This window comes from Haliotis rubra, unplaced genomic scaffold (assembly GCF_003918875.1).
Source record: "Haliotis rubra isolate DU_JTF1 unplaced genomic scaffold, ASM391887v1 Scf159, whole genome shotgun sequence".
Taxonomy (NCBI): domain Eukaryota; kingdom Metazoa; phylum Mollusca; class Gastropoda; order Lepetellida; family Haliotidae; genus Haliotis; species Haliotis rubra.
In genome coordinates this window covers 541,996-560,000 of record NW_025765547.1, presented here as the reverse complement: position 1 = coordinate 560,000, position 18,005 = coordinate 541,996, and the positions used below count along the sequence as shown (strand labels likewise).

The 18,005-nt window shown below is 43.2% G+C and overlaps 2 protein-coding genes across 11 annotated transcripts in view; one reads left to right on the top strand and one right to left on the bottom strand.

The window, feature by feature from the left end:
* Positions 1–4,498, bottom strand: part of LOC124271238 (serine/threonine-protein phosphatase 6 regulatory ankyrin repeat subunit A-like) — a 26,668-nt gene extending 22,170 nt beyond the window's left edge. For 4 of the 10 annotated variants that reach the window (XM_046706323.1, XM_046706326.1, XM_046706327.1 and 1 more), the window contains exons 1-2: positions 4,163–4,498; positions 392–428 (exon numbers count right to left, since the gene is read on the bottom strand). Coding sequence is in view for 1 of the 10 variants with exons in the window: in XM_046706322.1 (XP_046562278.1) it covers positions 4,163–4,313 (151 nt within the window). In the remaining 9 variants the exon portion in view is untranslated. The other 6 variants (XM_046706325.1, XM_046706321.1, XM_046706322.1 and 3 more) reach the window with 4 other exon arrangements.
* Positions 4,499–5,025: 527 nt separating this feature from the next.
* LOC124271237 lies at positions 5,026–15,178 on the top strand. The gene is made up of 9 exons (XM_046706316.1): positions 5,026–5,151; positions 5,279–5,441; positions 5,793–5,885; positions 6,919–7,239; positions 7,743–8,022; positions 9,140–9,245; positions 10,084–10,252; positions 12,143–12,292; positions 14,708–15,178. Exons 5-9 carry the CDS (start codon positions 7,750–7,752, stop codon positions 14,982–14,984), a joined length of 975 nt encoding a protein of 324 aa, XP_046562272.1. The 5' UTR covers positions 5,026–5,151; positions 5,279–5,441; positions 5,793–5,885; positions 6,919–7,239; positions 7,743–7,749; the 3' UTR covers positions 14,985–15,178.
* The last annotated feature ends 2,827 nt before the right edge of the window (positions 15,179–18,005 follow it).

Here is an 18,005-nt window from a genome sequence, read left to right as displayed (position 1 = left end):
CAAGCTGATGCATATGAAAAAGTTATGGTAACAAATCGCTTGTAAACAGTTTTACACATGATTATTGAACATTTTCGATGATTTAATTGACAGCAAGAAATGTACAGTGCTGTAGAGCACGAGTGACTTCACGGCTGTCAGTCAAACCATCGATGGTATGAAATAACCAATCATACAGCGAGGACACTATGTGACAACTGATTTGTACCGTCCCCCTAAGGTGGCGTCATATGGCGCGTATTCAGGGGGCGAGGCGGAGCTTCTAAAGGTGACAGTTAAATGGACGTACTTTCAGTTTCCGCATGGACACATTACTAAGGCAACCTGCGTAAATCCCAGTAGGGGGGTATATTTTAGATGTACTGCACATATGTGCACCACTGATTCTTACCTGTGAATACTGAAGGAACAGATTTGCCCCTCTTCACCTGAAACACAGCAGTGTTATATTTCACACCAATGCCGGTTGTTCTCTAGGCTGCTTGAAACAGGCCCTGGTCGTTAGTGGGCCGTCATTGTGTGTGGTATAATGTTTTCTATAGATACCCAGAAACCAGTCTACATCCACTCACTATTAGGCGCTGTCACGTGTGAAGGACGGAGCTGACAACTCTGAAACTTCACTGAGAAGCAGAGGAAACTTCATCTCAGTCGATTTGATTGTATGGTTGAACATAACTAAGGTTATCCAGTATATAAACTGTACTGTCTCTTAGTCTAGGGTGAGGTGAGGTGATGTGAGGTGAGGTTAGGTTGAATGTGGCGTTCAGGATTACTGCACTTAGTCTTGTCACAATAGATAGGTACTATTCGTCTGCATTAGCGTTTCAAACAGATATTTATATGACTGTACATTTTAAACTGGAAACGGCATTGGCCATTGCTGTGTAATTAGCGTTAGTAAGGAAGTCACAAGCAAGGATGATTTGAATTATGAAACATTTTACTACTAATAAAATGGTAACCTGCTTGTCCAAACAATGGCTTGATTCTTGTCTATTGAGAGGAAAGGACACCTGTCAACAAGTCAAATCGTAACTCTCTCTCTCTCTTTCTCTCTCTCTCCCTCTCTCTCTCTCTCTCTCTCTCTCTCTCTCTCTCTCTCTCTCTCTCTCTCTCTCTCTCTCTCTCTCTCTCTCTCTCTCTCTCTCTCTCTCTCTCTCTCTCTCTCTCTCCCTACTCGATCATCCGCCTCCATTCATGTACCACTCCACACAAGAATATTAAAAAAACACCTGGGATGTCAGCTCGTCGACGCATGCGTGCGAAAAGAAACGCAATTGTGCGAATTTGAAATTTGACCCCACGACAATTCTTCTGACATCCCAAGGGACGGAGCTCTGCACGGCGAATTGCAACGCCCTGAAAAAAAGTTCACTTAGCACAATGGTGCAACTTCATCTACACTCTGACAGGCCGAGACACCGTCACACTAACTGCACTCAGTTAGACAGTTATTGAACACCGCACACGCTGCTTGCGACAGGAAAGACATATCTCAGTTTAACGAGAGTGAGTGATGTAACTGTGTCATGGACATGGACACATATGGCATGTGCTATCGATCACACCACCACAGTTTGTGTTGGCAAAAGAACGTTAGTTATTCATAACACAATAACGTCTGATCGGCTGAACATAAAACAGCTCCGTCTGTTTGTCGACAATGTAATTACTCGACCTGCTCCAGTTCAGTGACAACGTTGCCAGGGTCATTAGCGTCTGTGTGATAATGGCCTATTTCACGTTCTGTAAGACACAACGTCAGTCAGTGTGCCATGGCCTATTTCACGTTCTGTAAGACATAATTACCTGCCTTATTGATTAGAAATAATAGCGATCTCTACTCGATGATATAAGTGCGACTTTAATGTATAAACGTTAGTATGTGTGTCGTGGCAGGGTGTTTTAATTCCGCGAGAGCCCAGTAGTTTGTGAACTCCTCTTTGCGCGTGCTTTCTAAATTTGATCAGTGGCAAAAATGATGTCAGATTCAGTTATCCGTTTTGATGCTGGGTTCCCTTGTTATTTTCAGTTTAAAAATTGAATAGCCTTTGCGTGTGTTTATGACTGAGTCACCGGTGGACCAGGACACGCTTTTCGCGAACACCTGGTGTCATCACGGGTGCTCATTAGTGGTGGTCCGATTAATTGAAATAATCGAAGATTGGTCGCAGTGACTAAACAACCAAGCAATCGATTATAATTTCTCATAATCGAACACAAACAATTCTGGAACACTTGTTTTCATTAACAATATTTTTGCACATGGTTGGTTTTGTCTGTTACATTTCGTAAGCACTACAAGCTCGTTTCAAGTCATGACTGAATTTATCTTAAAGATTCCAAGAAATTTATGTTCCTAACATACTAGTCATCCTTTAAAGATGTGAAATTTTAACAAAAAAACCCAGAAGAACTACATTTTTTCCCCCTTATTTTAATGTGCTAATAAATGACGCTAACCAATTATTTTCGATGATTGATCGGTAGTAATGAACCAATCATCAATTATGAGATTTTAACCAATTCCCAACACTAGTGCTCATGAATACAACACGTTCATGATATCGGAATAATCGACGGTGTTTTGGACAGATGTTTCCTATGGATATGTAAAATGTTTTCCCGTGTTTATTGTAAATGTACAATTCCTATATGAATATAACAATATAACACTTTACTGGACTTATGATAGGGGTTCATTAACGCAAATGTGAATAAGTGAGTTTGGTTTAAAACCGCGTTGTGTAGCTATCGGTACCTTTCCAGCGTTTAGCTTTATGTGGACGGGAAGGCCAAAGTTACACAGTCGTGAAACCCACAAACACGGTGTTGTGTTAAATACCTTGAAACATTCAGGTTAATCTAGGACTCGAACCATCACCACAGGCTCCTGGACAGGCAAGGGCACGTTACTGTGTACAGTGGTATGCGCCATCTTAAGGTTCTATCTTCAAAGACCCGGATACAATGCGTGAAGGCCATTTTTGGTGTCCCCCCGCCGTGATATTGCTGGAATATTGCTAAAAGCGGCGTAAAACTAAATTCACTTACCTAAGTTAATCCCATCCCATTAACCCTGTACAATAAGCAACAAACAGCGAATGTGGGACAAATCCGGCTGAACTACAATTACCTGTTACCTCAATGAGGTCAAGCTTATAAATATATACGACCGTATGTGTTTTTGTCAACAGCTGATATGTCCCCACGTCGTCAGCAAGTCTAAACCCAGACGGGCCTGTTCTTCGGTGTTACACTGTCCGTACATTTTGATTCCGACGTATAGTGTGTAACACTTTTCGTATGTCAGTTTTAACCGCTGCTGTAGAAATGTATGCCCCAGTGTGATAAAACAAGCACACTCACAGTGGGGACAAGGTCAGCGTGATCTTTCCTCACCTACATATATTATATACAAACATTCGGATAGCCTTATAGAAGGAAATACATGCTACGAAGGGAATACATTTGTACATTTTATACAGGAGAATACATTTTATACAGGGGAATACATGTTATACAGGGCATCCATTCTGTACAGGGGAAACATACTATACAGGGAACACTTACATGTCTGTAGCTGTGTAATGCATCTAGCCTGTGTAACAAATCCAGTATGCTTTAAACAGAGCGTGTCATGTTATTTTTAAAATTCTTTCATTGGAAATGTTGCGCGGCTAGAGACTTGAGTTTATTGGGTGTAATGTTGTTTAGGATATATCAGTAACAGACAGTGATTCACACACACATGGTAATGGGATGGTACAAGTGGATCTGCTCAGAGTCGAAATTGCTTGTGATTAGGGAATATTCAAGGTGTAGCAACAACTGCTGCAGCCTGTTTCTAGGGTTGTCAGCACCGGTGCTCCAGACTTTCACCAAGGTGGTCAACGACTGAATTTGGCATGACTTCCCTGTCCCTTCAAACTGACTCGTCGTCACAGAATTAACATGCTTATCAAACCTCACAAACAATACTTTTGGAGTCGTTAACAATGTAACTCTCCTAGCCCTCTAAAGGCCGTTCACTGGATCAAGGAATGGCTCTGGAGAATATGCCAAGCAGAGATTAGATTAATGTTTCAACGCCTGTCAAGTAATGGTTATAATGTTTTCTGATTTTTAGGAAATGCACTGAATATGTTTGTGTTCCTACCTGACAGAGTTCCGATAATGTTTTGAAAGACTAGAACGCAATTAAGTTCAAACTTCAGCTGTACAGCCACACTGTAGGCTCCTCGCCTTCCTGGTAACAAACAGATAAGTATACGTGTCACGTGACACTTGTCGTACATTGCGTCGGTCATGCACGCTAACAGGGACACCAATCCCAACCTGTCTATGTCATACACAATGACACGGGACAGATTACAGCATTGGAGTGGCTTGAATATAAAACCCCGTTGAAAAGCGATGCAGATATATCACTGCGGGCATTGAACATATAACAACGCTGTACTGCAATATTAGATTCAAGTACTCTTTATGGCCGACCAGGCAAACAGCAACAACAATAACAATTCTAACAATCATCATCATAACCGAAACTAATATCACTGACATCTGTCTAGCACTTAAATCCCCAGTCACAGGATCAGTATGTATTAGCACTCAGCTCCATGAGGAGTATACAACTCAAGCCGTCTTAGCTCTGGTTTGCATGTACATTTCAATACGTTCCTACCGGGTACCAATTCGTTGCAAACAGCTGCAGATTTTGAATGACGTTATTTCCATTTCAGAGTGAGTGAGTGAGTAAGTTTAGTTATACGCCGCACTCAGCAATATTCCAGCTATATGGCGGCGGTCTGTAAATAATCGAGTCTGGACCAGACAATCCAATGATCAACAGCATGAGCATCGATCTTCGCAATTGGGAACCGATGACGTGTCAACCAAGTCGGCGAGCCTGACCACCTGATCCCTTTAGTCGCCTCTAACGACAATCATGGGTTACTGAAGATCAATATTCTAACCCGGACTTTCATGGGTATTTCCATTTCAGAAAGCGCTATTTAGCATTCCCTGTTTCGGTGTTTCAGTATTGGTCAGAACCTACCGCCTTGGACATGGACACTCACATCAGCCAAACGAGTCAGTCCACCTAGTCGACAAGGCGTATAACGTTCAAACTGTTTAGGATGGGTACGGCTGGGGTTTCTCTCTTGTAAACTAAATAGACGGCCATGCCATTCCCGTGTACATAAATGACCTCTGACCCCTACTTTATCAAAATATTTTAATTTTTTTTATTGTTCTCTAATGATACGAGATGTTCGACGAAAGGAGGGCGTATTCTGTCCCACCTGTGGCACTCGTCACAAACACATGCTCAGGCCAGCCAAGCGTTCACCTGAATTAACAGGGTTGCGGGTGGTCCAAATCGTGATCAAGGTCTTCTAAACTCTGTGTCAGCAAAGCATTTACCCACACAGGTCAGTACGTCATATATAAACCTGGCTCCCAGATCGACTCAGCGTTTGATGTAATTAATAACGGCCATCAACATAGTTGATTTTAATTCTTAAACCAATATTTCACGCTGTGAAATACGATTACGTGTTATCGCTGAAACATGATCTATGTCAAATCACTTTTTGCATGTTTCTCCTTATTGACCATCAGTGTGCTAAACTAATATTCATAAGTCAGTGTGTTGCCCACATCGACATCCTATCACCACGATACGTCACCGGGTGGAAATACATCATTATGAACGATGACTGGGGATTACTGTTTATTGACCAGAGGTGATAAGGCTTGTATATATATTTGTGTGTGCTCAGGACTGTTGAGACCGAGGATGAAGATGAGGATGAAGGGGACGCTGCTGCTGCTGCTGGAGCACATCCTGCTCTTATGTCTATGTGAAGCCTTACGTGAGTTGGTAGCGTGGCTGAGTGAGTTAGTGAGTGAGCGAATGAGTTAGTGAGTGAGTGAGTGAGTGAGTGAGTGAGTTAGGTTTGTTGGTTTGTTGTTTAACACCGCCCTCAGCAATATTCCAGCTATGTGGCGGTCTGTAAATAATCGAGTCTGGACCAGACAACAACATATGCATCGATGTACGCAATAGGGACAGGATGGCATGTGTCAACCAAGTCAGCGAGCCTGGCTACCTGATCCCGTTAGTCGCCTCCAACGACAAGCATGAGTTACTGAGGACCAATTCTAACCCGGATCTTCACGGGTTGAGCGGGTATGCATTTATCGGTATCGTACAATGGTAACAGGGGACTTCTTCTTCTCTGAAGCAGAAATTACCTCCTCGATATACATTGCCACAAACAGGGTGAACCCTCACCACTGAATCACGGCAAGCAATAGGACATAGGAACGAGACATCAGGACATCGTGTGGGTACTGGTCAAGACCCCAGTTACTCCTGCGTTTCCCTAAACCCTACAAAAAAAGATGAAAATCTTTTATCATCCTAAAGGTTTGAGTGAGACCAACGACATATAGTTACAATGAAACCACAGCAGACATCACGAGTTACCAAATGGCGCCATAAGTGTATCTGCCAATGGTGAATGTTATCTGTACCTTTCACTCTCAAAACAGTCGCTATAACCTTTTACAAACCAAAAGCCAATACCGGTGTGTGTTGAGATAAAATATCCCATATTCCTTGGCAAGCTTCGAAATATTCTGTCTGTCTGTCTGCTATTCTGTCTCACTGTCTGTATGTCTGCCATTCTGTCTGTCAGTTTGTCAAAAGAACCAGGATCATAAATGTTTGCGTCTGTGGGTAGGAGTTTCTCAGTATCCGTGCGTGACACTCTGAACAAATATTTGTCTCGATGTATCTGATGAGGTTTGATGCTATTTAACCTTACAGTTCATCAGCGGCAATTTTCCTTTTTGGCAACAGTACGACAAATATTGCAAATACACTGTTGTTACCGCATCCAGGTCCTGGTGAAAGAATCGGTCAGAGTCTACTGCAACAGAAGAGACAGGGCGTTAAACAGGCGCAGAGCGGGCGAGGACAACAGGTATTGCAGAATCCTTCTGGTCAAGGTCATGGTAAAGGAAGACCTGGTTATGCCCCGAAGGGAGTCGGCGTAGGTAAAGGACACCTCCAAAGGCCACAAACACCAGGTCAAGGGCACCGACAATGTGGACACTATAAGTGTATCAACTTCCCTGGGCTGGTTTGTGACAGAGGCCGCGGCAAATGTAATTGTCCTGGGGGCAAAGTCGGAGATGGACGGGTCCAGTGCGCTGATCCAGGTAATTATCATTGCTATATGTCAATATACGCCATTGAGCCTTTCTCTGTATATTAGATCGCGCCTGTAATCTAGAAATAGAGCGTTTGCCCGGAGAGTTGCGGGTGGGTTGTTCGATCCCGGTCCTACTGAAAACCGTTAAAACAAGCTTCCTGATGTTATCATGCCTGGTGCCAGGGAACAAACAAGCATTTGTGTGATCGGGGTAAATTTAATGTCCCGAGTCGGGTATCGTACAAACTGTTGACCCTGTAGCTCAGTGGGCTCGAACTAGTGCCAGAAGCACACTCACGCGCACTCTCGCCACAACACACAAGCGCATTCCTACATAAGTGCAATAATCTTGAACCAACGTAAAGCCCACTTCAGTTCAGTGAGACACATTTGTTTCTCTAAGAATGTCTGTGAGCGTGAGCCATATCGGAAATGGCACAATATGTATGCCCGTTGGTCATGTTGTTTCTAGAAAAGATAACTAAACGAGAAAGATTTGTATATTAACAGCCCGACAATGCCTCTGCACGATGTATGGCGACCCCCCCACGTGACCAACTTCAAAGGCGAAACGTTTACACTTCCGCTTCCGTGTAACCACGTGCTTGCTGATTTGACCACGCCCCCAAGCAGACTCAGTAAACGGGGATGCCGGGTGTTCATCACCGGTAGGGCCAAGTTCTCAGGCAGGCAAAATAATTCAGACATTTCCTATGAGAACCAAGTAGAAATCTCTGTGTCAACCCTGTCTGCAGTCTTCACAACTTCCATCAACGAAAGGGGTTTCAACGTGAGTATAACCTATAGTCGTATATAGCCGAACATTTTTTCTTGGTCTGTATCGGAGGATTACTTAAACTGAAAAGTCGCTTAGCTCTAAAATCTGGCTCCCATTTTCAAGTCCATTTGTAAATAAGTGGCTGTTGCTTAAGACTGACTGACTGACTGAGTTTGGTTTTACGCCGCTTTTAGCAATATTCCAGCAACATCACGGCGGGGGACACCAGAAATGGGCTTCACACATTGTGCCCATGTGGGGATTCGAACCCGGGTCTTCGGCGTGACGTGTTGCTTAAGAACTACATGTGGGTTGATACTGAATTTAAAACCAAACGTGCATGTTGAACAGATTATATCTGTTGCAATACAACGTGAATCGAATATCACATATAATTGAACTTATTTTTCAAACGAAACTTTTTCAAAACTTGGAAAATCTGTGGGAATCCTTTGGAAAAATATCACAAAACCCCAGTACTGGAGAGGTTTAGCGCCATTATTTTGCTTAAAAGTGTTCGGAATATGAAAAATAAAGATTATATTAATAAAATCAATTTCAAGGGTTTACTTCCTTCAGTCACGTCTTTCACGGGATATCATTTTGCGACGCCATAAAATAATGAGTTTAGACCAATTTTGAATAGAACAAACACTACGATAAAACACATCATAGAACGTTTACTACAGCTGGTCAAGATGTCCATGTTGACCACTTTGCTGTGCAGAGTTCCAGAGGTTTCCTGCTAGGTTTGTCAGCACTATACCCATGCTTGTGGGTGAGTGAGTTTAGTTTTACGCCACCTTTAGCAATATTCCAGCAAAGTCAGTGCGGGGGACGCCAGAAATGGGTTTCAAACATTGTACCCATGTGGGGAATCGAACCAGGGCCTTCGGCGTAACGAGCGAACGCTTTAACCACTAGGCTGGTTCCCGATCCACAAAGCGTTCGTAACGTTACGACCTATCTTTATGCTATATCATTGACTTACGAATGACATAATGCTACGAACGCTTTGTGGATATGGTCCCTGGATTTACATCACTTCCGACTTTCAAACTAAGCTAAACACTGTGATGAAACAGAGAACTTCATTTATCTGAACTCAGTAACTCACCAATTATTACAGAATCCTCATTTGACTCACGTGAGCACAGGTGTGAAGGGCAGCGCTGAGGAAGGTAGCAACGAGGTCGACAACCGCCAGCGTCCCAACAATGCCGGCAAAATACAACGTAAGTATGGTTTGATTGTATAGCGCCACACCAGTCAATAGTCCGGCAATACAAACAAGCGGACCTGAACAAGAGTATGTGAATCTGGTTTTACGCCGCGTTTGGCAATATTCCAGCTGTATCACTGCGGAGGACATCAGGAATGTGCCAATCATAGACCCCCCATGTGGGGAATCGAACCCGGTTTCTTTGGCCAGACGATCGAAAGCTTTAACCACTTGGCTATCCCACTAACGAAGACAATCCAGTAACTCATACATCGGACAGAGATTATGTTATGTTAGGTTGAGATGACATGCTCTTTACCAAAACCTCAATCCCGACCTCTGGACCATTTGGTTTCATCTCACTACCAGCATCATTTCACTATAGGCCTACTGTAGCCAGGAAGCTTTACCAGTAGCAAGGGTCATCATCATAAGATTAATAGATCAATGTCGAAGAATCCTCATATTTATCTGAAACTATTCTACACGTTTAGTTTAATCAAATGATCAATCAGCTGACCTCAACTCCATGGTCCTCTCATCCATCTTGTGGAGGGATCCGTTTATTGAATGGATTCACTCGTCAGCTCACCCGATTCAATCAGCTGAAAGTTCAATCAGCTCAGCACATGGCATGTTTGTACCGGTGTTGTCGGTGCCGTCGGTGCCCTCGGTGAACATGTCCTTAGTAATTAATATACCAACGCAGCAGAAAGTTCACATTCCTGTACCAGCCACCCAGTATGTTCGAAGTTCGAATCCGAGTTTTGAAAATGGCCGTTATGTAGTGTGTTTTTCACGCTTATTGTTTCATGTCATACCGTCAATATTCAGGATTGTGTTCTTTGCAGAAATCCAGCAGTACAAGACAGTCGGAAGACGCCGTCGAGGCTCCTATGATCTCCGCGTCCACACCCGGACTGACGAGGATGGGTTTAATCAAGTCACTATCCCTTTCTGCCAACTGAATGTGAAATACAGGGCCCACGACGGAGCTTTCTCTCTCCAGACACCCGTAAGGTGAGATCCACATGTACTCCATCTTTCTTGAACCTCCTTGTTAAAGCATCTTTATTAGAAGTCATCGTTATGTCACATGTTACAACCCTGGACAATACCACGTGGACAGACTACCAGGAGGTAGTGTGTCGAGGATATAAGTACTAAAACAATACCATATAATATTTGACATTGAGGAGTCAATGAGGACCGGTTTCGGTTTGAACTCGAATATTTCAGTAATTTGTAATTTGTAGGGGTTACTGTAGCAGGGCGTGGAGTCATCCCACAGATGACATCCTTACCTTGTCAGCTTGCTGACGGGGTTAACCTGTTTGGTCATGTGGACAAGGCGTCCGACTTCTGATAAGAAAGTCCGTGGTTCGAATCCCAGCACGGGACTCGGAAAGTTTATGGCCGCTACATTACTAACAACCAGTCTATTCGAAATATATTCCAATTATCATTATTTCCTGGTACTTTACATCTATGATTTCCTGGTACTTTACATCTATGATTTTCTGGTACTTTACATCTATGATTTCCTGGTACTTTACATCTGTTTATAATACAAGTAGCCCACAACCACAACTAATTAGTAACTTGCTTTACAACCGTTTACCTTTTTTTCTGTAGTACTCGTAATTGGAAAGTTTAGGAATGTCTTGATAAATTGGTCCGAGGTTTTGAATCGATTCGAGGACAAAACAGATAATATTTCCGAAATGGAGCAAGCGATCATGATATTAATTTGATCGAACTCAACAGTCATATTGGCCACCCGATGTCAATCTTATCACTGATCATATTTAGCATTAGGAATGGGTTAATGTGATCTCCAATGAACTTGAATTACGAGATGAGGTGAGGTGAGGTGAAATTGGGTTTTACGTCGTGCTTGAGAATATTTCGCTCATATAACGACGTGCATGCGTGTGTATGTGTATGTGCGGCTGCTTGTACTAGCCCAGACTTAAGCTGGTTTTATAGTGCTAACCCACTGAGATACCATGCCGCAGTGAAGCATGAATACCCCCACCCAGACATATTATACTGACTCCGAGTCGACCAGTCCTTGTTGTACCCATTAATGCCGAGCGCCAGGCAGGGACAAACAAGTACCATATTTTAACGTCTTTTGGTATGACGCGGTTGGGGATAGAACCCGCGACCTTCCGCTCTCCGGGCGGACGCTCTAAACCACTACACCACGGAGGCGGTCACTTGAATTACGACATGGTGTGAGGCCATGTAAGCCAAATAGCCAAGGGTTTCGGAATTCGCTGTCCACATTTGCGTTGTTTGTAGTGCCATGATCTGCAGACAGGTTCGAATCCAAGATTTGCTCTACTTATGATCTTTGTTCTCTCCCAGTATGTCCGGAAATATGGATTCCATCTCTGACTTTCGTCACTACGGAATTTCCTCCATTGTGCGCTTAATTTAAGTTATATCACATCACATTAGTTTACATTTGGAGGGAATCCCGAATTAATGCAGATACTCATGTTACCACTTTGGTCAAAGACACAAGAAGGTGTATGGCTCAGGCATACAAACATACTGTGAACTAACCTGTGATTCGAACCTACAATTATTGGTTTCTGAGCCACCCGTGCCCTCAGCAATATCGTGCGTGCGTGCGTGCTTGTATGTGCGCCCGCTTGTAGGCTGCTAAGCTGCTTATACTAGTTCAACTAATGCCGGTTTTGTAGTGCAGTTTTGTTTGTATACCGACTCCAAACAGACCAGACCTCGTTGTATTCCCTTTATGCCGATCGCCAGGGTAACAACAAGTAGCATCTATTTATGTGTTGTATGACGCGTCCGGTGAGCGAGACTCGGACCATCCGATCTCCAAATTGACACGACCCAGGCAGGTCATCTGACTGGTTCTGTCTGTTTCCGCAGGTCAGCTGAGAGACGGGGTCTGTGTGGACGGTGTGGCGGGAAATCAGACCGAGGCAGCTCCGCGCTGACCCGACAGCAGTCACTACAACTGGTACTAGCTTCCCTGTACGCACTAAGCCCAGTCGACCATACGGACGCTAACATATACCCGTAAGTGTACCGTAGTTATTGTAAAATCAATTTTAAAAAACATGATATGTTGTTTTTCCACACAGTCAGCATTATTCTTACTTCCAGGTTTGCATGAGCTCGGACGCTGCACGGAATTCCCATGTAATATAGTTTAGACTTTGTTAGTTGTTGTTTACTCCGACTCAACACTTTGGAGGCGACATGTGAAATGTGAAGCAAACAACCCAGTTACTTATTACGACAACGCAGTCAGGTGCGATGGCAGACTGACTGACTGAGTTTGGTTTTACGCCGCTTTGAGCAAAAGTCCAGCAACATCACGGCGGGGGACACCAGAAATGGGCTTCACACATTGTGCCCATGTATGGATTCGAACCCGGGTTTTCGGCGTGACGAGCCAACGCTTTAACCATATAGGCTACCCCACCGCCCCGCGATGGCAGACAATAATCCTAATCATCTTCTCTGCAAGTCGTCTCTTGCAGCTCATGGCTCTCTCCTGACACTTACAGTCTGGGCCGTATTTCGCAGGTGAACGAGACAAAAGTAGTAAAATTAATATCTTTCCAACGTGCATTTTGGGGGTCGTCATTGGTATCCACGACAACGTGGTTGTATGCGTGATTGAGACGCATGATTCTGAAACACCCATGACATTATATTTTGCATGGGAACATAGATTTGTTCGCAGTTACATGTCATACATTTCTAGATCTAACATTGCATAAACACGTACTGCTAAAGATCCGTGTTATAATTGGTCCCCATGCTTGTCTTCAGAGGCGACTAACGGGATCGGGTGGTCAGGCTCGCTGACTCTGTTAACACAAGTCACCGTATCCCAATTACGCGGATCGATGCTCATGCTGTTGATCACTGTTGATCTGGTCGATTAATTACGGACTGCCCCCTATACAACTGTAATATTGCTGAATGCGTTAAACAAACAAACATAAACATTTATGTATTTAGCACCAGGTACCAATTATTCTTTGCATTCCTGAAATTACTTCGGATGCTGTGACTGATGTGACCAGTGTAGGTCACAGCAATACATTCGGTAGCTAAATTTACACTGTGGCACGTTCCTTCAATTGTGAGCTGAAGTATATCGAGGTAGTATTCACGAAGTATATTTGATTGTATTGAAGACTATTGTTGTACTATCTACATCATTATGTAGGGAGGTCGATGAAAGATGGACAATTGCCTGTCCAGGACACATGTTGCAGATCTTGCTTCTGAGTCACAGTCGAGGTCATTGCTCGACCCTTGTCGTGACCTTCAACTGGACTCATCTATCTGCAATATGTGCGAAACATCATCCACTATGCGCATAGCATCTTGGTCAAAGAATTGCTAATTAATAAAGTTTTGTTTCAGATACAGTTTGCATGTACAATGTACTAAAGCAAAAATTGGTTCAGCGCGCAAATAAATTGTTGTTGATAACAACCGAGTTGTACGTAGAAACTACCCAAGGAAAGGTGATTTTGAACAAGTTGGCTAACATAGTTCGTTTGTGCAAAGATTGAATGAAGATGACGAACTTGAGTGAGTGAGTTTAGTTTTACACCGCTTTTAGCGGACGCTTTAACCACCGGGCTACCCTACTACCTGTGTAGATCCGGGTTAGAATTGATCTTCAACAACCAGCTGGTCATAAGAGGCGACTAACGGGATCGGGTGGTTGACACATGTCATCGTATCCCCTCGTGCAGATCGATGCTCATGCTGGTGATCACTGGATTGTCTGGTCCAGACTCGACTATTTGTTGATAGCCGTTATATAACTGGAAAACTGCGACGTCGAACACCAAACAAACAAAATGTCAACACCATACCTGTCCTCAAAGCAGCAAACGTGCGAGACCTTCATGGTTCACAGACCTACAAAAAATGGGGAAGATACACCCACAAATTGTCGACTGGGTCCACTGTATTTGAAATGGAATGTAGATGTTGAACATTTGAGATTTGAAGATGGATGAAATCAACTTTTCAGCATGTTGTGAGTGAGTTAATATTTAGCGTCACATCGGCAATATTTTCAGCCATGTCGTGACACAGCTAGAGACAATAACCAGTTAAACGGCTCACATTATTCTCTGAAAATGAACAGTATTGTATATCCTACGTATTACGAGTTGAAATAAATAAAACATGTTCTAGTTCAAAGGCACGGCGATGGTGTGTTCGATGTAAAGTTGGCATAATTTAAATAGTTTAATAGCAGATTGAAGAATAACAATGCGACCAACAAATTAGTGGATTTTGGGGACCTGTGCCATTTGCGTGAGTGAGCAAGCCATTTGCATGTGAGGGAAACGTTTTTGTATAGGGTGTGTATAAACGCACGCCGATACAAATGATAGAAAGAGGAATTGTGCTGTTCATCTAGGTAACAGATATATTCACATGTTCCATTTTCAGTTCATGCACAGCACTGACGCAAACCTTCGCCTCGTGTCCACGCCAAAGAAAACCACATGCAACAACATTCTGTGGTGAAATGCTCACCAACCCGGAAGTCAATCACTGCCTCGCCGGGAAGGGTGGAAAGGAGCACGTGCCAGACATATTTGCCAACTGCTTCCGGTTCGTGTGTACAAGACACGTACAATGCGGGAAGTACCTGACGCTGTTCAGCGACTGTCTTCCAAAAGCTCGGGCGACAGAACTCGTCAAAGACAAGCGTTTCTGTACTTAAAGACGCATATCTTCATTGTATGCATTACACACAACCGTTGATGTATTACTTTGTCGTAAACATTTCTTTCTTTGTGAGACCAGCTTGGTTCCGATTATGCTATTTCCTAATATACTTTATGTAAACGAAATACCTGTTGATTATATTATTCTGTATAATGTAAAAAAATTAAAAGGACTTTCAAAGCTTTTAAATTGGTTGTGATATTGTCATTTCTCAATCATATAAAGGCACGTAAATTATTGACCGGTAGGTATTCCTTGAGTGAATAGTTCATGATTCACCTATGCTTGTCATATGAATAGATGGGCAGAGGGTCTTCCTCCACTGTGAACTCAATGGTTAATGCATCCGCTCGTCACGGTGAAGACCAGGGTTCGATTCCCCACAGAAATACAACACGTGAAGCCCATTTCTGGTGTTCCCTGCCGTGATATTGCTGGAATATTGCTAAAAGCGGCGTAAAACTGAACTCATTCAATCACACTCACTAGACTCGAGTTTGGTAAAGGGGTACAATGCGTGAAGCCCATTTCCCCGCTGTGATATTGCTGCTATTTAATAACCTTACTGACTCACTCAGACTTTACAAGTTGTAACCTGTAGTTATAGACGCTCGACACCAAGGGGTGAAAACATGGCTGATTAGTTCAGAGTCAGGATAATGTTCTTTCAAAGAAGTTTATTTCAGACACCCTGCTGCAGGGGACGTTACCCTCTCCAGGGGAGGCAGGATTCCATACAACGTTGACAATATTATGTTGGTTTAAATAGTGTTACATTGTTTAACAAGGACAGGTCGTCAAATTAGTTTAATTAATGAAATAGATTTCTTTGAGTATTGCAATTAATAACATGGATCTGTGAAATTACAATACAACACACATAAAACATATTCATACCAAACATAATTGACAGATGGGCCGAACATACCAGTGGCAGAGCTAGCTTAGATAGTTTGTTAGATGTGACTATCCATGTTAAACTGCAGCATAGTATTTGGGAGGGCCAGAACTGTACAACCGACTAGTACAAGCAAACGCACAGACGCGCACGCGCGCACCCCCCACACACGTGTGAATGAACGGTGCTCCAACATAAAAACCCGTTTTCATGAGAAATCTCTGCTAAAAGCCGAATCCGTGGTAAGAGTCCGATCATATCATATCGTGTCACCAACACGTGCAAACGCATGAGAATTACAATAAGGGCCCCTGAACCAGGGCCGAACTGATACTCATTGACCTGGAGACCGTTGTCATTGAGGGGTATGTGGGGGTGGGTAGAACTGATATCCCGTGACCTGGAGACCGTTGTCATTGAGGGGTATGTGGGGATGTGTAGAAGACACTGAACCGTCTTTTGATATCCAACCTGCTTAGCTATCTAAGTTTATGAAATAATTGCAGCCACTAGCTTTTTCTATTTTCTACCCTAGACGGGAATCAAAGCGGGTGTGGGGTATATCCCGGAGGGTATCTGGACATATGAGAAAACACGCCCGTATGGGATAAAGTCTGGATTCCGAATCAAAAAGAGCTTATAGCAAGAATGTGCACGTCTACACTTTTACAACAGTATTTTTCACCGCCAATCATTCATACATTCTAATAATAATAATAATGTGTCCATTTATATAGCGCCAAACTCCACACTAGGTATGCTCATAGCGCTAACAATCAAGGTCATTATTACCCCGGATAACCCAAGCTGCCTGTTAGGCGCTAGAAGGTTATAGTCATATGACTTTTTTCCACCGGGTACCCATTTTCCTGCTGGGTGAACAGAGACAATTTTAACAAACACACTTGCCTAAGGTGAGACCACATGTGTCACATGTGCTTCGTTGTGGGGCAGGACTCAAGTCCTAGAAACTCTCAGGAGTCAAGCTGCCAAACACGGTCACCCATCCAAGGACTCTCCGAGCTCGACGCTGCTTAACTTCACCGATTTGTGACCCGAGCTTTAAGCACAGGACCACGCGCTATTACAAGCTATTACACACTGATCAGAAAGGCTTAGTGGTATCCTGCAACCAAATATACACACCTCTCACACCCCATCCCGAATCTATTTTAAGTTTCCTAGGGTTGGAAATATGAATATTTCCTCAGATGGGGAAACAGTTGTACATTTTTAAACACACACGCTCTGCTGATAGCAGCTGGTGGCTTTATAAAGTCTGTTGGAGCAATGGAGTTGACGACTGCTGACTTTGTAGTGTACATCTGGGCGAGGTCTGTCAATAGTTTATGACTGACGTTGTACTGTTGACCTTCATCTGCTGATGAAATAGTGATTCACGTGACAGTTCCATGATGCGTTAACTATGGTCAGTTCATTAACTCTCTGCTTGACTGACAACGTAGTCATGCGAGATACTGAAATAGGGAAGGCCAGTTGGCGTGTTAGGTCACACAGCTCTTTCAATATGTATATGCGATTTCAAAATCTAATTCTAATGGATCTAACTCGTCTGCCAACATCTTTACCAACGTCTGGGAGTGTATTTGATAGCTGATGCTGATTACATGTAACATGACATTTCCCTCTGTGAGCTGGTACGACTCATGCAGAACACAGCTGTACTAGGAATGTGCACGTTTTCCTTAGTCTTGGCAAGGTCTTCCAGGCTGGATGAGGTTCGATGGAGGCATGACAATTCAGAAATTGCTTCAGGTCTGGATCTGACGACGTCCGTTCCAGCCACATTTCTTCCACATGTTCCTGTATATAGAGATTCCAAAACGAGTGGGTGTTGAATATGGAAAATATTCCAACGAGATATTTTTAAACATTTTGATTTATTTGATTTTTAAAATATTGAGTTGGAATATTTTCCATATTCAACATCCACGAGTTTTGTGATCTATTTATTTTTTTGTGATCTATTTATTACACGCAGGGCGGTAACAGTGTATTCAGAGTCACGAACAAAAAACGTTGAGTGACATTACCGCGCAATAATACAAGGCTACGCGCAATAATACAAGGTAACAGAGGCGTTCCTTGGCCCCTTTG

Bases quoted from the DNA above. Each gene is read 5' to 3' on its own strand.
- LOC124271237 (XM_046706316.1), top strand. From the start codon at position 7,750: ATGCCTCTGCACGATGTATGGCGACCCCCCCACGTGACCAACTTCAAA. The intron at 8,023-9,139 runs GTGAGTATAACC...CAATTATTACAG, and splicing joins TCAACGAAAGGGGTTTCAAC to AATCCTCATTTGACTCACGT. The intron at 9,246-10,083 runs GTAAGTATGGTT...TGTTCTTTGCAG, and splicing joins CAATGCCGGCAAAATACAAC to AAATCCAGCAGTACAAGACA.